Source organism: Hippocampus comes, unplaced genomic scaffold, assembly GCF_001891065.2.
Source record: "Hippocampus comes isolate QL1 unplaced genomic scaffold, H_comes_QL1_v1.1 scaffold142, whole genome shotgun sequence".
Taxonomy (NCBI): Eukaryota; Metazoa; Chordata; class Actinopteri; order Syngnathiformes; family Syngnathidae; genus Hippocampus; species Hippocampus comes.
In genome coordinates, this window is record NW_017805482.1 from 1,390,302 (window position 1) to 1,413,580 (window position 23,279).

General features: G+C 42.0%; 1 protein-coding gene across 5 annotated transcripts in view; it reads left to right on the forward strand.

Annotated features, from left to right (window-relative positions):
• Nucleotides 1-23,279, forward strand: part of tln2b (talin 2b) — an 84,759-nt gene that overhangs the window by 17,183 nt on the left and 44,297 nt on the right. For 4 of the 5 annotated variants that reach the window (XM_019875967.1, XM_019875968.1, XM_019875964.1 and 1 more), the window contains exons 2-10: nucleotides 2,441-2,486; nucleotides 2,585-2,661; nucleotides 14,367-14,537; nucleotides 14,632-14,729; nucleotides 14,861-14,990; nucleotides 16,731-16,886; nucleotides 17,412-17,554; nucleotides 22,562-22,689; nucleotides 22,975-23,038. In XM_019875967.1, coding sequence (XP_019731526.1) covers nucleotides 14,402-14,537; nucleotides 14,632-14,729; nucleotides 14,861-14,990; nucleotides 16,731-16,886; nucleotides 17,412-17,554; nucleotides 22,562-22,689; nucleotides 22,975-23,038 — 855 coding nt within the window. In that variant the 5' untranslated portion in view covers nucleotides 2,441-2,486; nucleotides 2,585-2,661; nucleotides 14,367-14,401. The remainder of the gene's footprint in view (nucleotides 1-2,440; nucleotides 2,487-2,584; nucleotides 2,662-14,366; nucleotides 14,538-14,631; nucleotides 14,730-14,860; nucleotides 14,991-16,730; nucleotides 16,887-17,411; nucleotides 17,555-22,561; nucleotides 22,690-22,974; nucleotides 23,039-23,279) is intronic. The other variant, XM_019875965.1, reaches the window with a different exon arrangement.

A 23,279-nucleotide genomic window follows, 5' to 3' on the forward strand; every position in this document is an offset into this window, starting at 1 on the left:
TGTATGAAACCCACCATGCTCTTGATCTCCAGCTGGCAGTGTTAAAATCATTCAAAAATGTTTTTCGTCTCCTCAGCTGTACTTTAGCAATTTGAGAAAAAAAAAATACTTGTGGTCAATTTTGTTTGAACTGTCAGTATAAGTTGATCGTAGTACATTCGTAAAATGATCTGTGGGGGGAAAAAATCAGCCATTGCTGATCTCTTCTTGTACCTCTGAATAGTTTTTTACGGAAACTGCTGCACCCATGGAAAAACAAATAATCAGTAAGAGAAGGCGTGACTGACAGGGTATCACTCATCCTTGTGTCATTGTGGGCACTCTGACAGCTGTCACACCTCTAACGTTGGACTTGAGGAGCTTTGCAGAAAGTATTCCGGAATATCCAAAATTTGTACAGACAAACGAGACAAAACAAGGGTGATCATCAGGGAAATAATTGTCACGGAATGATCAACAATTGTAGCCGACATCTAAATTTATCATCTCGTTTTGTTTATTCATCGACCGTACATATCAAAAATAAAACTTCAAATTGATAGCATGTAGGGTAATAGTTAGGCTCTGTTACTCAGACGGGGCGAGAGGTTAGTGGAGTGATGCTGCGTTCAAATCTCACTCGCAGTTGGACCTGACAGTGACTCTTCATGTCGGAAAGCAACTCAGGATCTCATTCGATTGCGCAGGTGTACCTAATCAAGTGTCCAGTGGGCATATGTCACTACTGCTACTATCTTCCATCATCAATGAGAGAACCATGACGGAACTCCAGAACATCATCGATTAGCTGTTCTGTTTCTCTATTTTCTTTGCGACAAAAGCCACCTGATGTGGGAATTATCCAAAACCCGAGTTGCTATGGCAACCCATTGACATGGAAAGGAACACAGTGCACGGGAGTTCTTCGCTAAACATGGCAGCGTCCCTTAGATACTTCCGCTCTGTGTGATATGGCTTCATCCAGCCCGGCTGAATAATGCCTTCTCAAGCTTTGTTCGGTCGTCATGCATAATTTAACATAGTCTGTCCGGCTCCTGTCAGTTGACCCCCATTGAACTATACACACTATACTGTTTGCTGGATGCTGGTGGATGTGGGTGGATCTTTAGTTGAGCAGATGTTCATGAGCTAGATGAAAGCCAGAGTGTTTTTTTCTTTCTTTTTTTTTTTATTTTTTGTGAAGCAATCAGGAAAACTTGGGCGGTGGGGAAATTAGTTTGGAGGGTGAGGAAAGAAGCAAAGAATGATGTCAGAAAATGTTGAGAAATGATCATCACTTGTCACTTTTGTTCACAATTTTACAAGCTGCATTTTTGTTTTGTTCTTATGTTAGGCCATCTGCTGCACCATGTGCAGGGCATGTTCCATGACCTCATTGAATTAATAGCATTCAAAGGTCTAAATGCATAATGTTTGTTGGTTCCAAAATTGAGGCCCTTTTAACCGAGCACTTCTTGTGACTAACTTTTTTTGTAAGTGTACAGTCATTCTTTGAGGGCACGTTGTGAACCTCTGAGGTCAAACACAATCCATTCCAGGACGCTGGTTGATCGATTTCTTCACAGCTGGAGGCAGATTTCCCCAAAGCCTTTTCCACTCATAGAAGTGTTAAAAAAAAAAAAAAACACTGTGTAGTAAAACGTGACGTACGTGTAGCATTGACTGAAGTGGAGAGGGAAGCTTGCTGAAGGCTTGGTGAATTCATGCGGTCACACTTTCACTTTTTAGTGAAAATTTAATTGGATTGTACATTCATGTTAAATGAAAAATGACGAAAAGAAACACGACGAAAAGCTTAAATCCAAATGTGCCTAAAAGTTAAATATAACTGAACTGTGCAAAAAAAAAAAAAAGGCTAAATTTTTTTTTCCATACAATTAAAAAAAGCGACCTGAATATAATAGACAGTGTGAACATTGAATTCAGTGATTATTTACGTACGACTGGAGGATGTCCGCATACCACTAGTGGTCCTTGTACGACATTTTGAGACTCACTGGGACGTCATGCATAACATGTGCATCGAACTCATGCGTGACAAACATTTTGCATGACAAATTAGTCCATTATGAATTGTGACTTGAGGGGCATTTCATTTTTCCTCTGAGTTTCTTCTGTCTATGCGTTCTTTCTTCAGCCAGTGTGAACAACTTTAGTGTCTTTTGTTATCACTGGGGGATATGTACAAAGCTGCAAAGAGATACTCGTGATGCTGTAAGGCACCCTCAAGCTCATTGATGGGGTTTTCCTTTGGACTGTGTGATTTAAAAAAATAAAAAGTTGTTTTGCCTTACTTGGTTTGAAACAATCGTTTATCGTCATGAGAAGAAACTGGTTTTGGTCAAGGTCAATGAAAGTGCTGATGCTTATGTTCAGTCAATGTGTACACGTTAATGGGAAAAAAAATATCACAAAATGCTAATTCAATTTTTCCCGGCAGACCCTTCAACAAAGCAGTCAAACCGAAGTGACGTTTTCACAGAAAGGTATTTTCATTTTTCCGACACGCACTATCAAAGTGGATCAAAATCAGCCCCCTCACATACTTTTTTCTCTGTTCGGCATATCTCTGTACTTTTGACAGCATGGCTGAGAGGCCCTCTGCATGAATTCAGGATTGCACACAGCACACGGATAAAGAGAACCCTAACCACCGTCAAGGTCTCTCACTGACTCTTAAAAGCTGGCACTTGCTGAAATATATGAACAAGTGCTGTGCGGAGAGCGTGCTCTCCATCCACGTGGTCCGGTGAAGCAGTCGGTGCTGCTGTCCTGCCTTATATGTCCAGGAAAAGGTGGGCACAGCGGCAGCCATAGCAACCGAGGGCCGAGCCACTGATCTGGAAACAATGGGCCGAAAACATGGCCTCTCACTGAACCTCCTCGCGTAGAGCTAAGTGGTTTCAGTCACCGATGATGGCAGATTTGATCACATTTGTGTTCGTTTTTATGCTTCACTCAGTTAACAAGAAAATGTAAGTGAAGTACAACGATGGTATTCATCACAAAAAAAGGGCGAGACTGCAAGACAAACAACTGCTGGTACACCGAAACGGATGCACTTTTGCTGACTTTGCGACTTGGTTTGTGAAAACATAAATTAAAAAAAAAAGCAAGTGCGTTTCACTTCAGCATACGGGCGGCTATAAATTGCTGATAGAGCCCCTCGGTGTATCGCAACCCTCCAGCCTGTGTCACTTTCCATTGCTCAGCGCGCAAGTGATTGTAGTTAAAGTGTAGTGAGGGGTAAAAGAAAGAACGTAAGGTGGGGGCTCATTGCCCGGGCGGTCCGACGAGAGATTGGAGTCACCTGATTTACAGGTCGCGACTCTTGAGGCAGAATGTTCCGTTTGTGGGAGCCTGAAATGCACATGAGAGCTCAAGACATCTAATAACGATGGTCTCTTTTGAAGAGGAGGGTCAGCGAATTGGTTTGTGCTTGGAGACGAGTGATTGTGATGCACCTCGTGAATGCACATATTCCTGCGTTGATGTCTGTGGCGCTGTTTGCATGCGCAGTTTTTATTGGGCTGTTGATTGCTTTTTTTTCCATTCAGATTTGTTCTTAAAATCAGTTGAGGCTAATAATTGTCCACACGTTGTTTGGCTTTTTATGATTACCGTAAAATCCTCAGCACAATACCCATCCCCCCGCCACCCCCCCAAAAATAAATAAACAATCCCAAATTAGACAAGGGTGCATATTTAACAGTAAAATGCACGGCACAGGTGTCAAACTCAAGGCCCGGGGGCCATATCTGGCCCCCCACGTCATTTTATGTGGCCTGCGTAAGCACATCAAAAATGTCAACATTCATGATGCTTCCTGAAATCGTTACCCAAATTTCAAATTCTCATTTGTAATAAAATAAGAGTGATACTATAAGTATTTTCTTGTTACCAAACCCCTCATTACAGTTACTTAAACAATAGGTGAATAAACCGTTATTCTTAACTTGTTTATACGGTTTCAGTCAAAATGGCCCTCCAAACAAACTTAAATCTGTCCTGCGACAAAAATGAGTTTTACACCCCTGTTGTACGGCAAGTGATCCTTTAAAGCAAGAAAGACTGACAGAAAGAATCTGAAGAATCTATTTGGAAATCATATTTTAAGACTATGCAGAACAAATTTACACAGCCGCGCAAGAATATATTGTCACACGGCACAAGAAGGCACGCTCAGTAAACAGCACTTTTTTTAGATTTGATTGTTTCATCGTCAGGGCCTGGAAGTCTTTTCATAGAAAGATTTGTTGATACACCTTCCAAAAAGTTCCCACACTAACACTCTGCAAACATGGCAGGCAAATTGCAGCCACAAAAACACTCCATTTTTGCCCTGAGGTAAAAGCTGTAACTGTCACGAGAAGCTATTTAGACAACCTTGCCACATTTCCATTCCAGTAATTGGAGTTGATTCTTTTTTTTTTTTTTTATTCATAAAATCCCTCTAAATTCTGTGAACAGGCTGAAAATTGTTACCGAGCAAGAGTGACTGGGTCACTGAATTCATTAGCATCATGTTTTAACAATCCTCTCTTGAAAGGCCTTAATCTTCCCATGCTCTGTCTCTTGCATTTTAATTATTGCAAATATGTATTGCTGGCATTTTTGCGCATCGCCCGGAAATTGCTTTTGTCTCACATCCAGCTTGAGTAACATGGCAGTAAAGTGTTTTTTTAATTAGATTTTACAGAGAAGGGTTTGGTTAATATACATTCCCTCTTACATATTTGCTTAGGGAAATCCGACATTATTGTGCTTGAAAGTGCATCTGGTATTTATTGAGCTCATTATTATGCATATACAATTTTCTTTTGCATATACATCTTTAATTAATGCTCACATCAACCTCTGAAACTATTCGAATGATCGCCCAAGTATTCCGGATTTTAGGGTGTTTTCTTCTTCGTAGAGGCGCTCACTACAAAACTTAAGTCACTTCACGAGAGAAATGCGTCACCCGTAAAATACAAAACACACGACACGTCTTGCCACATCACACGATGCCGCACACTAAAAAATGTGCAGGACTCTCGCATGCAAATATTGACATATTCAACGCGTATACGCCTGTGTACCGAACCTTATTTTCAGTCACGCCGTGATTGTCTCGTGCAGATAAGTCTGGCCATCCAGCAAACAAAAATAATATCACTGTTTCTTTATATTTTTAATGTGAAAGTGATAAGCAACGCATCATTAGGATTTCATAACACAAAAATAGCTACTATGATAAAATAATAATAATAATAATAATTATAAAAACACAACCGGCTTTCTTAACCGGCTGGACTGATTGTTCATGAAGTGAGTGTCCGGAGGTAATTTATGTTCTCTGACTGTCCACTAGTTGCAGTGTTTTTATAAAAATACTGTTGAGATGGAAAAAGGATGTCCTGTTCATAGCATGTTAAGAAAATACAATGTATGGCTACACTCTGGCCTTGTTATTTTTCCTCCGGACACCACATACTTAAGCCGGTTCAGGACGATTAAAGGAACAGACAAAAAAAAAACCTACTTCCGTCCTTGCTCAGTGCGTCCTTTTTAAAAAAAAACGTCATCCTCAGTCCTCCGTCCCACAAATGGGGCGTCCAGCCATCACGTGCCGTCCCAGGGATGGAATGCCCATCTCTGTTGATACTACTTGTATTTCCGTACTGATGGTAGAATTGATAACACGTAACAACACGAAAATTAACATGCTCATTCCCTGCACGTTTCTTGTCAAAATTGTACTGGATTTGGATGCAGAATCAGGAGCACTCCTCAAATAATTTGGGGCAGCCATCCTTGAGTTCCTTCCTGCCCTCCCAATTTGTGTAGTTCAAGATTTGTAGTGTTGGGGAGTGGTTTTGGATCACCGCTGACAGCGTTCGAGAGGCGGAAGCGAGGCGGAGCGAGCGTTCATCCTCAAGGAGCAATCTCTATCTCCAGCAATTTGGAAGCACATTTGTCAAAATCACAGAATTAGAGCTGGTACATACAGAACCATTGCGTGTCTCGTAAAACAGCTGGACAGCTTTAATAATAGCGATGTCTTTGTTGTGTGTGCCTTTTATTACCGGATTCGATATCTATCTTGCTCTAAGACGTTAGGACTACAATCAATACAAATGATTTTATCGGCTGCTCCATATTAGTCATCGACACAAGAGAGAAACAGTCACATTCATTGTGCCGGCTGCGTTGTGAATCCTTTTGAGAGTGTGCTGCTTAGGGGATGCTCCACTTTATTGGATATTTTTAGTGTAAGACGAGCTGCACTCTCCTTCCCCATGACAAGGGCGACATTCATAATTTCTGACCGTGTCTTCACCCTTTAAATTGAATTACGGTAGATTTTGGAGCCCAGGAGCAAAGCGGTATGCAGTCATAGCACCAACACCACTTGTAAATGTTGTTAAAAGATGTCATTTTTAATGTCGAATTCATTTCGGTGTACTGTCTGATTATACAACGGAAGATGAAACGCACCATTACGGGGCACTAGTTGTTCAGATTTTTAAACACTTAATTTTTTCCATGGGAAATGATCCATTCCAGGATCACATTGTCCCCATTCTAAACTTTATATTTCGAAATATTTTAACATTCCTCACTGCTAAGTAACAATTTTAAGACAACAAAACGCTATTTTTGTAGACATGGCATCTCCAGTGTGGCGCAAATGCCAGCAGATTCTGATTTTTTTTTCTTTTTTTTTTTTTTTTTAATGAGCCCCAGACCAATTTGGCAGACCGGTCTCCGCCAAGCATGGCGGAACAGCGCAGCTGGAAGGGTAGAGGATCTAAACCTTATGCTTGCTCAGATCACATCTCACACTCACGCAGGGTTCAACAGCTAGTCGAATGCATTGTATGTTATTCATGTGTGAACATTGTCCATCAAACCTTCCGAATCATTGTATTATATTATTAAAATCATTCCACTGGGTGGCACGTTTGGGTTCACACGAATGATCAAAGTTGGGGGGTAGTGCCTCCCTCACGGCGCGGATGTGCTTCCATCAAGAATGTAATGCATGACTAGCGCGCCACGTTAAAAGTGAATGGAAGGAGATTGGCCATGATCGAAGTCAGCTGTGACCACTCCCACAGTGGCGCAGCCCTCCTGTTTCTCACAACTGCCGGCCTGCGTTCATCTGCGAACTTACGGTGTCTAACCCGCCCCTGCGTCGAGTTGACGCTGCGCAGGATTTACACCCTTCACAGAGGAAGATCCGTTTGTCTTAACATGAATTACTTCGGGCATACTGTTGTGTTGCAGGTCCATCATATCTGACTCAACCCTTTCGTGCACCCTGTAACCTGATAACATGGTAAACTGTCCACTGTAGCAACCGCTGTCCCTGAAAGGGTTCATATCATTCGACGACTTGTCCAGGGTCGCAGAGGGACTGTATTCCAAAACGCAAAAAAAATGCTGGAGACCAAAGACGTGTATGTGTGTTTTCTACCCCACTGAATTGCATGTGTCGTCTGCACACATGACCCCTGAAAAGCTCAGCCTTGATGTACATAAACATAACGTAATTCATAATGCATTGTGAAGGATGTCTTCATGGTAGTAGGATGGTATACTGTAGTCGGTCGGATGTAATTGGGTAATCATAAGACAATGTCATTGTCATTATTATTCTCAAAGTCAAATAATAAATGTTGCGTATTAATCATTTATAGATATTATAAATGCCATACAGCTCGCAAAGATGACATTTTTTTCTGCTTGATGAACTGACATGATGCTCTTCGGGAAGCGGAGGTCTGACAGTGGTTCAAACACGGAAGTCAGAGGTGTTCAACGTTTGAGGTTTGGCTGTTTGTCTAAAAAAAAAAAAAAAAAAAAAGCCCTTTATGAGCTTGTCGCTAATGCCAGTTTAAATTCTAATTCTTAACGCCGTCCAGTCGTGACTGTTGCCTACCGGAGCGAGAGCTCATTCATTTGCATAATGGATGATTAGGGATGGAAACATCCTCTTAATATTGTTTAACTCCACAATAAAGGTTTCCACAAAAAAAAAAAAAAAGCTTTTGATAGATTGCAGTTTTGGAGCTCATGATTTACCCGTGTAATCAATAATTACATTTTTTAAAGCACAACCTGGTCTAACCTCATGGCCAGATCTGTTTCCTATAGGAACCAAACACTCCAGATTCATTGCAATTCGAGGGGAAGAACACCGACACAATCTCCGCAAAGATAAATCTGCAAGCACTTGCTGCACTGCGTTGATCGCAGCAAAAAAAAAAAAAAAAAAACAACAGTGATAATAATCCACTGTAAAATCGTATGCGCTGCCGCATGCAAGTGTTTTCACATTTTCATCAGTGTGCCACCATCAACTCCTCCCCCGACGTTGTTAATGGGGTAAAGACAAGTTGACAGAATAATGTCTCTGCGGGCTCATGTGCTACTTACATAGATTAAAGTTGGAGCTGTTAAATACGTGCCCAATGATTTTCTATTTATTTGCCACAAATCAAGCATGCCTCATGCTCGTAATTAAGATATATTTACGGGAGCTGATTAAAACACAAAAGTGTTGCATACAATTATGGGACACTTTCTAAAGTGCTTTAAGAAAAAAAAACTCGTTAAGTCGGTCATTAAACTTCGGATCAAAATAACACACCTGACCTTGACAGAACAAACTATTCTCTGCGTCCACCAAAACCAGAACCGTACATATAGCAAGCAAACCTTTTCATGCAGCCGTGTGACTCACCACCTGAGTGCCTTTTCCTGTAAAGACATCTCGGCCTCAGGGGAGGCACAGTGGGCGTGCAGGAAGCTGACCTTGCCTTCAGTCGGAAAGGGGATAAAAGGCCCTTGTTGGACTCGGCTTCAGTCAGGGTGTTGAAAAGACTTGAAAGGAAGGCTTGGAGCAGTTTAACCTTATTGACATATTGGCAGTGTTCTAGATGCTATTCTATCATTCTGGACAAACATTGAGGTTGGGATGGAATTCAGTCATTTGATGCCAGTGACATACAGCATAACACAACACAAAGGACGTAAAGCCAAAACTTGCGAGCCTGTTGAATGATTATGAGCGGTTTGGAGAACGGACGGACGGATGGATGATTTTGCACTTGTACCGCACTGCTTGTGAAAATTGCGCTTGAATCAATGTCAGTCATGCTTGTAAGCGATCCCACCAGGGCCGCTTTTATACTCTCTGTAATCACTGCTTGGAGTGCATCAGGAAAACATTTTATTCATTCATGCATCATGCACAAAGATGCTTGTTTACTATTCGATCAATACTGTGTCTCCTGTGATCTCTGGGTAACCTTGAAAACCACGTAACACTGTGGGGGTGGGATAGCAGAAAAGAATTCATAGGCGCGCAGCATTTGGTGCATTTGCAACAAAATCTAACAGACATGCTCTTGCCCCCTCACACATTTAGAAATGTATTGTATTGTATTGTATTTTATTGTGTTGCAATGCTCATTGTCCAAAATGCTAAATCTCTATGTTCACTAAAACCACAGGTGTCAAAGTCAAGGCCCGGGGGCCAGATCTGGCCCACCACATCATTTTATATGGCCCGCAAAAGCAAATCAAGTATGTCAAGTTCCATGATGCTTGCTAAAGTCTGAACCAAAATTTCAAATTGTCCTATGTAATCCACAAAAACAGTTATTATTCTTGACTTCTGATTTTAAAACTAGTTATTCATCAATTTGTTGTGCGCTGTGTATGTATTATGTGGAGGTGATTAAACATTTGTATGGTTTCCCAAAATTCATAACGGCCCTCCAAGGCAAACCGTAACTACAATGTGGCCCGCGACAAAAATGAGTTTGACACCCTTTACTTAAACAGTAAACAATACAAATATGTTGTGTGTGTGTATTTGTTTTTTTTAAAGGACAACCGGATTTGTGTGAATCCTTGCATCCTTCTCATTTGACCGGTGTTCACACAAATATTTCTGGCATGCACTCAAGGTGTATGATTGCTCGAGTCTTCACACAGCTAATGCCTCTCTGACATGCCAATCAAAACCTCCTATTATCTTTGATTTTCTTACGTGGCTGTTCCATCTCATTAAATGGTGTATAATTCAATGGCAAGCTCTGATCACAGCGGAGATGTGTGATATGTCTTAAAACTCGCAATAACCAGTAATAATCAAATCTAATGCTGGAGCATAACTTCTTGATGATTGTAATTAATTCTGCGAATGCCGGATGGATTGAAATTGGAGGGATAATCCCGCACTGTGCTGATTCTCTGTCCAGTGCACTCCTATTTATTTGGTTCCAGCAATAATGTTCAAAGCTCACAAAGCAACGTCGATCAAAGGACACGCTTTTCGTACAATCTAAATAACTATGCAGGCTTTCTGTATCATACCATATGATGTAACACAGCCATTGTCTCTTGTTTGCCATCCAAATGCGCAGCTGGCGCTCTGATTTGTTGTCCGCTTCGAAGCGTTCGGATTCCCGATACAAAAATCTAACAAGCCCTGGATAGAGACAGAGTATGACCAAGACGAAGTGGTTTCAGTGTTCTGTCGAGCCACTTCCTTGTCTGTAGGGTGATTAACTGGTGGTGTAATCAGGCACCACACGACTACTGATAGTGCAGTCATTAGAGCTTTTCTCTCTCCAGATGGCTTCTGTGCTTCCTGGTCCTCAGCAAGGTGATCTCTGCTATTTTTGGAGACGTTAACGCAAAACTGATTTGCAAAAAAAAATGGTTTCAACTCCTCCTGACGCCACAAATATCTCCGCTCGTTATGCTGTCCTTGCAGCCTGAAAATGGGTCTCATCATTGAGGTTTTGATGACACCATTATCGCGTCTGACTGAAAATGTCTTCAGTCTTTTCACTTATGCAGGCCTGTGTGAATAGATTTTGACAGTTTTGTCGGCCCTACGCGAGTCTGTACCTTCACGGATCAAATATCGTTGTCGTGTGAATGTTTGCAGACTTGCTTTGTTTTATTAACTGTTTAATTTTCATAAACTTTTTTTTTTTTGCATGTTATCAAAAGGGTGGCCCGGTGGAACAGTGGTTAGCGTGTTGACCTCACAGTGCAGAGGTACCGGGTTCAAATCCAGCTCCGGCCTCCCTGTGTGGAGTTTGCATGTTCTCCCCGGGCCTGCGTGGGTTTTCTCCGGGTACTCCGGTTTCCTCTCACATTCCAAAACATGCATGGCAGGCTGATTGAACACTCCAAATTGTCCCTAGGTGTGAATGTGAGCGCTGATGGTTGTTCGTCTCTGTTTGCCCTGCGATTGGCTGGCAACCGGTTCAGGGTGTCCCCCACCTACTGCCTGAAGACAGCTGGGATAGGCTTCAGCACCCCCCACAACCCTTGTGAGGATAAAGCGATTCAGAAAATGGATGGATGGATGGATGGATTTTATGTAAAATCTTACTCAATAATTAAAATTTGACATTTCTTCGTCTTGCTCAAACCGGATTTTAGCCTGACGGGCAAAAAAATTGCGCATTGCAGTACAAAGATCGATTGTAATTGATCAATATAAGTGAACCAAAAGAATGTCACAGCTGCGATACACCAGCCATGGCGCCTCACAGACAAACCGAAACACCGTAGCAGCCTTTGAAGGGTGAAAAAAAAACCTTCAGTGCTGACCGGCACAGTCACAAGGCTCCCAGTGACGGAATGCAGACGTAGATAGACAAATCATTTGACCTGCTGGGTAGAGAGCAGTGGTATGCGAACGGCACGCAAGAAGAAAAGAGGGACTAATCCTCTGGTGGCACTGGCTCTTATACCTGCCCTGGGTCACCAAAGGATCACTGATGACATTGTTGGTATGCATACGCAAACCGCTCGGGCGCGAAGAGTCATTGCCGGTCAGCAGGGAAGATGTAGAACTTTTTTGTTTCTTGACAAAGCAAGAACATGTCGATTTCATCGTATTTATTTATGAATTTGTTCCTGGTGACAGGGCCACCATCGGTGAACTTGCAGTAGCCTGACACCGAATCCTGTGTGAGGTTCATCAAAGCCTGCGGTCTGAATGTGAATGTGAATGGTTATTGCTCAATATGTGCCCTGCAGATTGGACCTAACCTCCATCCCACAGTCAGACGGGATTGGATTCAGCCCACCCTGAAAACAATCAGCAAAAGAAAATTGATGGATGCAAATTGCCACCCAGGCTTGAACATGTACTTTGCTACATTACAGTGTTTACAGCAGGATGCTGGTGAAAAATGTTCTCCCACTTCTGTATGCTGAGGGATTCTAATTATCCACCGAGGTTGCATCGTGTGATTTGTGCCGTGCTCGCTCTTTCGAAGTGACGGATGATGTCGAGAGTATCATCTACAAATGCCCCTTGGAGCAGTAAACTTAAACGGATACCATCACAAAATAACCTTGCTTATGAGTAGACAGGCCTCATAAACATTTGTCCATATGCAGTCTGTTTGGCCATAAAGAGAATTTGTGCGTTTTTGTGTGAGACTGAATGTAAGCCTGAGTGCTCGCCCATGTTGTGTTTTCATTCTGCCGCTTCTCTGGTGGAGTATCTGCGGAAGCGCTGCATGCGACAAAAACTCTGTGGGACTTCTTAGCAATCCTGTGCAAAGGAAATCTCATGCAGTGCTATTACCTCCTCTTTCTTTGTGGTTAGCTATTCCTACTTTGAAATAAGAAAAACTAATCAAAAAAAAGTAGGGTTGTCGGAGAGGAACTATGACAGAGGCTCAGGCAACCTCATTCACAACTTCATCATGACAGAAAATGGACTTTCCAGATTTTCTACTCTGACTCAGCAAGGTTCCTTGATGATGTGTGTACAAAAAAGTGTCTGAGAACATGTCAGATTCATTTTTTTCTCCTTCCATCTGAAGAATATATCAACATTTAAGATTTTTCATGAAACAAATCCCCCCACTATTTAGCTGTTGACTTCCCGTCAAGCAACAGTAAAAAGAAAACACACAGGAGCACAACCAAAAGTTAGTACCACAACTTCCCAAGTGATCCAAAAATAATAAATCCAGAATGAATCATCGTTTCACTTCAGTGGCAAAACAATCCTCCCTATAGTTTTCCATATGTGAGCTGCTAGGGAGTCATAGCTAAACTTCACAACTACTATATTCTGCTCAGTCATTTTATAAATTAAGGCTGCAAAGTGTTTGGGATCTGGATAAGTACCTGTGTAGTAAAAATAACAAGTGTTATAGTGCATGAAAGTAGACGCTTGAGGTAAAGATGGGCAAGGAGAAAAAGCTCTTTTTGCTCCTTTTTTTTGCCCATATAAGTCTCGGAAGCCCCTGAGCCGCTTGACCTGTGTTGCTGAATGTGACAAAACAACCCACTAATTTGTCTCACCGCGCAGACTTGCTCGTGGGGTAGTGAGCAGGCTGCAGCAGCAAATAATGATGTGGTGGTGGTGGAGGAGGAATGCCATTTTCATTGTTTTCGCTTCACTTATTCTTGTATATATTATAGAGGTTTTATCTGTATGTTACTTACCTTGTTTGGGGGCGGAGGGGGAGTGCATCTAGGTACACAACAAATTCAATTTCCCAGCTAAAAATGACTACAGGGCCATAACTGAAATAATGAGATTCTTTGCCTTGTGGTATTTTGTATTGCGACTCTGTTTCATATGTTCAAATATGCATGCCATGTCATTCAGGGGCTCAAACGCCCATCAATTTCATCCGGGCACACAAAACAAAACAAATACTGGTGTTTAGAGAGCATAATAAATTGATTAGCTAAGCCCCTCTCACTGGCTGATTTTGCTATATGTTTAGCTTGCGTCGTTGGACCGTAGTTCTTCTCTACGGGGAACGCACATCGACGGATAAGTAGGCCTGAGCGCTCTATTCTAAAAGTTAAGTGCATTGCGACATTAAAGTTTTTACCTTTGAGTTCCTCAACAAAAAGTTCCAGACCGTTAGCATAAATTCCATAGTGGCTAGCATCAAGCTAATGTTCTTCGTCATATTCCCATCGACGCATTGTGACAATATGCGAGGTTGAAGTGGTTGACATATCATGCGGAATCGTTTTCCACTCTGTGTTTTAGGGGCTTAGCCCCTCTCACTACCTGATTTTGCTATATGTTTAGCTTGCGTCATTGGACCGTAGTTCTTCTCTACGGGGAACGCACATCGACGGCTAAGTGGGCCTGAGCGCTCTATTCTAAAAGTTAAGTGCATTACGAGATTAAGTTTTTACCTTTGAGTTCCTCAACAAAAAGTTCCAGCCTGTTAGCATAAATTCCGTAGTGGCTAGCATCAAGCTAATGTTCTTCGTCAAATTCCCATTGACGTATTGTGACAATATGCGAGGTTGAAGTGGTTGACGTATCATGCGGAATCGTTTTCCACTCTGTGTTTTAGGTGTGTAGGCGAGTGAGGCCATTTTACCCCCCAAGATGGTGGCTTTGTCACTAAAGATCTGCGTGCGCCAGTGCAATGTGGTCAAGACGATGCAATTTGAGCCATCCACGCCTGTGTACGACGCCTGCAGGATCATCCGGGAACGTGTCCCAGAAGCTCAGTCCGGACAAGGTTCACGGACAATTGAGTTCATCCAAATTTAATGATGGATGTTTATTTTTATCATCATTTACATTCACGGTTCCCCTTTTGTGCTGTGCTTCAGCCTCCGATTATGGTCTTTTCCTGTCTGACGATGATCCCAGGAAAGGAATATGGCTGGAATCTGGAAGAACCCTGGATTACTACATGCTACGAAACGGAGTAAGATTAAGTAGTACAGCGTGAGGTGGAGAACTGTCAGTGTTCACGTATCTGTTAATGTGATTACATTGTTACAGCGCGCCATGCGCGGTATTCCTCTGCTGAGAATCATTTCCTCTTCTGCCTTGCAGGATATTTTGGAGTACAAGAAGAAACAAAGACCACAGAAGATCAAAATGCTTGACGGCGCGGTGAAGACCATCATGGTGGACGACTCCAAAACGGTCGGGGAGCTTCTTGTTACCATATGCAGTCGAATAGGTGAGTGATCATCCTCTCCCACCGCAGCTGATAAGAATATTTTTTGCCCATCATCGAAGACTTAAATTATTCATGATCTATTTTATTTTTAGTCCTATGCATACCAGTTAGCACATACGGAGTGTTTTATCATGTGGTGTTGAGTCTATACTTGGACAGCAGCATTTGTTAAGTAATAAAAGCGTTGTCGCTACAATGGAAAAAGTCCTTATCGCCTCTTGTTTGGAAAATAGGTACCATTTATCACATGGAGAAGATGAAGCATTCCTCCAATGGCCCAGGCTCCTCTCAAACCTAATTTTGTTTCCCCTCTCTTGTCACTTTTAATTACAGTTCACAGAGAACCGTGAATCTGGCAAAGAGCAATATTGGAAAGTGTCTGTTTTGAGTTCAGTGTCTTTGCATTAGCTTGTTGTGTACAAAACTATGGAGGCCCTACACGACATGGGAAGAAAAACAATTGAATTGTGCCCATGATCGAGATGTAGCGTGTGCATATTCTCCCATATGCAAGTCAGAAAATCTGTCGGTGTGCGCATTTTCCCATAGACTTAAGCGTCCGTTGTGTTTCGCACTCCAGAGGCTCCACTCAAGTCTAGCGCCACTCAAAGGCAAAACATCATATTGCGTGTTTTGCGTCATTTCCCAACTGCCGACAGCGAGCGATGACTGTCACCATACGACTCGGCTGATTCGTGTTGACTTCCAGACGGGCTGGATTCGAGAACGGCTGTCCCATATTTGCTCACCGACCGCCCAACGGCTGTAAATGAGCCCCTACTCCATTTCAATCGCGGCCAAACATCAACATTATATCTTACTAATTGGTGGGAACAAAAAAAGTACATTTGACAACAAGTAGATTAGTCTGTACAATCCCTAGTGTGCAATGTCCTTGGGATTGTACTGCTGGTAAAGCAACCAGGCTCGCAGTCTTGGCAATGCTGATTCCTTTCAGCACTACACCGCAATGTCTTTATAGCTCGTCCCCAGTCCAGAACAAATTGAAATCATATCATCCCTGTCCATCATGGAGCTGTAACCCTAGCTTCTACCTTACCGTTGCTTGTAAAGATGCACTCAATTTGTTTACCCACCTCTCCCCACTCAAAGGCAAAACATCATATTGCGCGTTTTGCATCATTTCCCAACTGCCGACAGCGAGCGATGACTGTCACCATCCGACTCGGCTGATTCGTGTTGACTTGCAGACGGGCTGGAGTCGAGAACGGCTGTCTCATATTTGCTCACCGACCGCCCAACGGCTGTATATGAGCCCCTACTTCATTTCAATCAAGGCCAAACATCAACATTATATCTTACTAATTGGTGAAAAAAAAAGTACATTTAACAACAAGTCGACTAATCTATACAATCCCTAGTATGCAATGTCCTTGAGATTGTACTGCTTGTAAAGCAACCTGGCTTGCAGTCTTGGCAATGCTGATTCCTTTCAGCACTACACCGCAATGTCTTTATAGCTCGTCCCCAGTCCAGAACAAATTGAAATCATATCATCCCTGTCCATCATGGAGCTGTAACCCTAGCTTCTACCTTACCGTTGCTTGTAAAGATGCACTCAATTTGTTTACCCACCTCTCCCATATTAAAAAAAAAACAAAAAACAAATCCCAGAGAAATTGGAAAAGAACAAGATTGAGAGTTTGTTCCATCCGCAACACAAGCTTCTGAAGGCATCTCCTCCCCTGAGAATCCTCCTGACTTGCTTCCTGCTTTCAGGAATCACCAACTATGAGGAGTACTCACTCATTCAGGAGGTGCCGGAGGACAAGAAGGAGGACGGGATGGGAACACTGAAAAAAGACAGAACGCTTTTACTGCGAGACGAGAGGAAGATGGAGAAGCTCAAAGCCAAACTGCATACAGATGATGACTGTAAGTGTTGGCCATCAATAGCATCCTATTCAATGCGATTATTGCACGACACCAGCCGCTACGTTGTCATCATTATTGGAATTGTGTGGGAGTCAATTTCTATCCCTCAAATTATTTTGAATACTTCCTGAGTGGAAAAAAAAATCAACTTTTGGGTTAAGGGTCCAAAAATCTTCAACAGTACCACCACAGTGAAGACAATTCATTGTACACTTAATATTTCCCCCCCTCCCCGTACCTTATTTTCATTTCCCAACACAACGGCAATTACAAAACATGCAACACGCGAGAAAATGAATCACGAGACGCTCGTTTTTCATTCCCTCAGAAAGAAAACAACCCATGTTTGCACCCTGAAAAAGATTTGGACCTTCTCACTCTTAATCAAGAGGATTATCCTTCTAAAATAGTGTGTCTACGCCTGGTTAATTTCACCCTCAGCATACTTCCCTAAGAGCACGTTGGTTAAGTGTGCAACTACTTATTTGAGCGTGTGGGCCGACACAATGTGTATCGATTGCGCAGTGAACTGGCTGGACCACAGCAGGACCTTCAGAGAGCAGGGGGTGGAGGAAAGCGAGACGCTGCTGCTCAGGCGCAAGTTCTTCTATTCGGATCAGAATGTGGACTCGCGGGACCCCGTCCAGCTCAACCTGCTTTATGTCCAGGTAGGAGTGGAACATACCGAAGCACTTAGTATTTATCTCAACACAGTTCGAGCTCCGTAGATGTTTACAGACTCTGAACTTGATAGGCACCGCGCTGGGCATTAAGCCCCACCGCGTAACTCCAGTCAAAGAGAAACTATACCATTTATAGCCCATGTGGTTTAATAACAACACGCCATGAGAGAGGACAGTTTAACCCAGCAGCGCATTAACGGTGAAATAGACAGTTAGGAGTACCACATGGGCAGATGAGAAAATAAAGTTGCCAGACAGTGTGATGGACTGTTTAATATATCTTGTGGGAAGATATACTGTTATTTGTGGATGCCTGAGAAGACAATCTTGGAGGATAAAGTTAAGCTTCCTAAGTTAGTCTACTCCTTTTTTGTATTTCTTTTTCTATTCTTCTAGAAGTGCGGGTTCGACCTAACTGCTTATAAATGGCGGGCGCCCTGCAGTCACTGAAGGGTTCCCTGAGGGCTGTTAGCTACTCATCAGTGTTTGCACTCTGCTCACATCACCACACTCCCATTAGCTTCTCCTCTCCGGGGAGAGTATCCCACTGACACAAAGCAGCAGACACTCATGCATGGAACAAATAGTTGCAACGCACAATTTTAAAGGACTCGGAAAAAACGCTTCTGCTTGAAAGTAAAGTGAAAGTACAGCCTGTAGTTGTGAAGAGCATTGTTTTCCTTTCTTTTTTTTTTTCTTTTGTTGCTCCACAGCTTTCCTTGCTTTTGTGCAAATGTCATCAATAGAACAGCAGTCAATGAAAGTTTACCAATAAAAGCAAAAGAAGCTAAGCCACTCAATCTATTGTATGAAACGTCTGAGGTTGAACACAATCTGACACGGCAAGCTGGCTGAAAAAAAATTGCTCTCTTCGACTTTTAATTTTGGTGGTTGGAAAATACTTTTGGTGCTTTGACAGGATTCTAGCTAAGGTCAGCCCTTTTAAACTAAAAAGAAACCGTTTTACGTACTTAAAAGTGGACGTTTCAAATCCAAACGGAATTCGTTCGCTGCCATAAACACGATGAGGGACCCGGGATTTTGGATGCTTGTCGAGCTCTGATTTTTCGAGTTGCACGTGAATATAAGTAGCAGGACGAGCCAAACTATGAAAAAGTGATTTATTGTCCGAAACATATGGCCATAAATAAATACTGTCATGACTTTTAGCTACAATGTAGCCTACGCAACATGCAATAATATAAGCAAATATGCTAGCGCTAACATAAGATGAGATGTGTACTGGCTTGTTCACTGCTATTTTATGCTCTGGTAACAGGTAATCAAGTGATGTCATAGCAAAGACACAGATGCAGTTTACTACTTCCAAGTCTGTGTCATGACAATTATTGAGCCTTCCCTTAAACAAGTTAAATGTCCACGTCAACATCATTAGCATGATTGTGAAACTGAAGGGAAGAAAACCAAAGGCGTTAGTTCATATATATTCATTCAGCTAGCTTGCCTGCTGTTCGCATCTCTCTTTCTCATGTTTTTGTCTCAATATTTTTCTTACCCTCCGCTTCCTTCCCTTTCACTTCATGTGTCCACTCCCTCTCTATCTCCCACACATTCTGGCATAATCACACATATCCCCACTCTGGCACACACACACACACACACACACACACACACACACACACACACACACACACACACACACACACACACACACACACCACTGCGCTGTGTAGATCACGCTCCGAACGCAGAGTCATATTTCCTCTCATAACAACAACCCCGCCTCCTGCCCCCTGCCTCATAGTTGCCCTTCTCCATTTATCTCTGCCTCATTGTCTACATCACACTCTGATTGTTACACACTCTGGCAGATTGCGTCGGCTCTTCACATCGGAGAGGCTGTAATTTCACATCGTGTTAAAAATGCCAGAAAGACCCAGAAGAGAGATCATTATCCAAGTGTAACTAACCAACCCCAGGCTTCCATGACTGTGATTCTTTTCTTTGCTGCACCCATTTTTTTGGACACAATTTCCAAGCAATCACTCCCTCCGTTTTCTCCCCTTGACATCAAGATTCCAAATTTGGGTTGGTGTTTTTTTTTTTTTTTTTTTTTCTGCCTTGCCATTGTGATGACTCAATGATTAGCTAAGATGTTTCGTTCTGTCCAGTGTCAGCACACATCGGACACATTGCCAGCATAGGCCTCATTCCTTCTCCTACACAACCACTCCCTCTCTGTCATATGTTTGCGTTGAGAACAGAATAAGCCACCATGGTAATAACTTCACCCAATAGTACTACACTGCAGCTTCCACTCTATTGCCTAATTTTAGCCAATTCCCAAAACAGACTGGTAGTGACAAGATCTTTTATTAGAAAAGCTGGGCCAGATGAGGAATTACTGCTGGAATTTGTCAGCTAACAATAACTTCTTTTTCCACAGTTCATCATTTAATGTTCCAAACGTGTGTTAAGGGATACTTGTAGAAAAGAACATCTTTCTTTCAATGTTACTATTTGTTTTTCCTTTCACTGTGGCCCTGGTACTCTTTTGTATCGTTACCATTCTCCTGTAGTGCTTGAGGAGAGTTTAACAAGGAATGAAATAATAGCTAAACAAATCCTTTTTTTTTTTCACTTGTACAGAAATATATAGGCATATCAATACAGTGTATAGGCAGGGCAAGTTTATGTGGAGAGTACAATTTGTATACAAGGTGCTTTACTGCTACATAGAAGAACATAAAAAGGAATTTCAAACTATTGTATATGCACTTCAAAATCTAAATATTTAAGTATTTTACATGCTTATTTACTGCATTAGCAAGTATGCTTAGTGAGCACTGCTGTCAGTTGCTTCGGGTATCCCTGTTTCAGCATTTCTATATTTGTCCACCACCGTGCTGGGCCACAGTGGGCCGGGTGACCTCAGGCTGTTTTGCGTCACAGTTTGTGACGTCTCGTGCTACATACGACACTTCTTTTTGTCAAGCTCGGGTCAAAAGCCATACAACCAGAGCGGTCTATCACTTTCCACATCTGCCAAGAGAGAATTCTGATCTGGTTTGGAATATCTTCATCAGTCACATATTCCAATTTAGGATTGAGTCTGCCACTGTTACCCCTTCAGATACAAGTGAAAACGAGCAGTGTGTAGTGACTGAATTCACTTGACAACAAAGCAACAGTTTGACATTGTGAACTCATCTTAAACAAAAAGAAGCTTCAAGCAATTGAATGCTGTTCCCAGTTAAAGTTTACTGTCAAACTAAACTCAATACAAAACACATTACATGTTGTGTATTTACAATAACCACATAATGTTGCCATTAGCATGCTAGCTTATTGCTAGCATGTAAAGGGAAGCATCAACAATGGGCGAATGAATAGCATCTATATGGTGCGTTGTAACGCTTCAAAGCAAATATTTGGAACACAAACAATGCCATAACATGCTTTTTTGTTGAAATAGCACATCTACAAAGAGTTAAATGTTAACTTGGTGTAGTTTCTTCTCCTTCTAATGAAATCCAATACAATACTCTGTCATACTGGATTACCACTGACGTTTTCCGAAATAGTTGTAGCTGATTAAGGTGCTCAAAATAACACTTTTTGATATGATCAAATGTATTTTAGCTCTACACTTTAGCACGACAATCACAATTGATTTTAATTTTGCTGAGTGTTAGATTTTGCATAGTTGACAATGCAACATCCGAACAATGTGGAAAAAGAATCGAATTGCACTTATTTTTCCCTCAATATTGCGATTGCGACTTATCATGTCATTATTTTTACCAAATATGATTTTTAGAATCGTTAACTTATTCAGCACTTTGACTTTTAACCATTCGCGACCGCAACGTTGTGAAATTCAACCAAACAAGGGTGGTGTCAAAATAAATCAGTAAATCATAAATCAGATTACAACAATAATGCAAATGAACTGGACTGCACTTCTTAAGCATTGCACTTATCAAGACACGAGATAAAAAAACTAAATAAATTACACGTGTATACAGTATTTAAAAGTAAAGACTACAGACCAACCGAATCGAGGCATAGATTTTGTTTTTTGCCCAAATTGTAGCCTTTCCGATGTGGATTTGAATTTGATTAATTGTACAGCCCTATTCATGCAAACATTAAACTGTGTCTTCCCCTTGTTTTCACTGTTACACACACACACACACACACACACACACACACACACACACACACACACACACACACAACATTGTACAGGCGAGCGCGTCGCAGATGATGGCATGCGTGAGGGCTAATTTTCGAACATCCCAGTCTACAAGAGCTTATGCGCTCCACTGTGCACCGCACCGGGGAAAGGACTCATGAGCACAAGTGCAGGAGATTGTTGTCCTCATTACAGTCGTGTAAGCCGCCAACTAATTGTTCACTTAAGTAATGAGACATAAGAATGAGTCAAGCCGGAGCTCTGTGCGCATACAGTCGGCTTGCCGATACTAAAAGCACTGATGGGGCCTCTTTCTCACATCTGCAATGCTCTCATCTTCTGAAGCATTAATTTTGCAGCACTAAACTAGAAAGCAAGAGAGAAAGCTGGCTCGCCTCTGGAGAGAACATCCAACATACGCACTCACACAAAACCCTTTCAAGGATGTCAACAAAAGCTTCACCCTTTCTAGCCGCCTTTATTGTCATGTTGACAGCCTGGCTAAATAGACACCGGAATTTTGAAATGCACCTTTTTGCCTAATGGAAAAACACAGTTGTAAAATGGATTCGGTTTCATTAATGGTCATTACGCAATGCAGTGAAGGGAGGATGCTGTGAAAGCCTGATGTGTGTGTAATTTCGTGTCCATGTTCAGTATGTAATGTGCCGTGATAAGCAGATGAAACCAAATCATCTGACTTTTGTGCCAGGAGGACATTCAAGACATACTGTTTGATCAAGTGCACATTGCGCATTTGGAATCCAATCTTTTGCCTTTGTGGCGGTATGCTCTTTACTACTTTTCCTTCCTTTTCCTCGTCTCTCCTCCAGGCCAGGGATGACATATTGAATGGATCCCACCCTGTCTCCTTTGATAAAGCCTGTGAGTTTGCAGGGATCCAGGCTCAGATCCAGTTTGGACCCCACGTGGAGCACAAACACAAGCCTGGATTTCTCGAGTAAGCGTTTTGTACTCAGATGCATTAGCTCCAATGGTTCTGGACGCTAGTACTACTTTTAAATATTCACTTTCCAGCTGTGCATGTAAGATGATGTTTTCCATCGCCATTCCATGTTATTTCCCCTCCTGGAAAACTCCAGGGGGTATCAGCTGTTACAACTGTTTTCGACTCTCGAGGCAGGAGAGCAAGAATGACCTCATATGTTGAGCTATGCTCATCGAGAGGGGGAATGCCTGTCGGTCAACAACAGCAAACATGTGAAAATGTCATTTCTCTCCATAGCCTGAAGGAATTCTTGCCGAAAGAATACATCAAGCAAAGAGGGTCAGAGAAAAAAGTATTCCAAGTACGTATACGCTACATCGTTTAGTGGTCGTATCGGCAGTATTGCTCATTGGACAACGGTTAAAATAGAGTTGTTATATGTTGACAGTGTGTTTGAACTGCAAACAACAAATACTAGTCAGCAGTACATTTTAATTAGAGATGACTTTTGATGTCCTTTAACGTATTTTTGTCGCTGGTCATGTTTTTGAGATATTTTCATTTTTGCTTTTTAAATTTGACCTATAAAAGTTTGCAGTGCA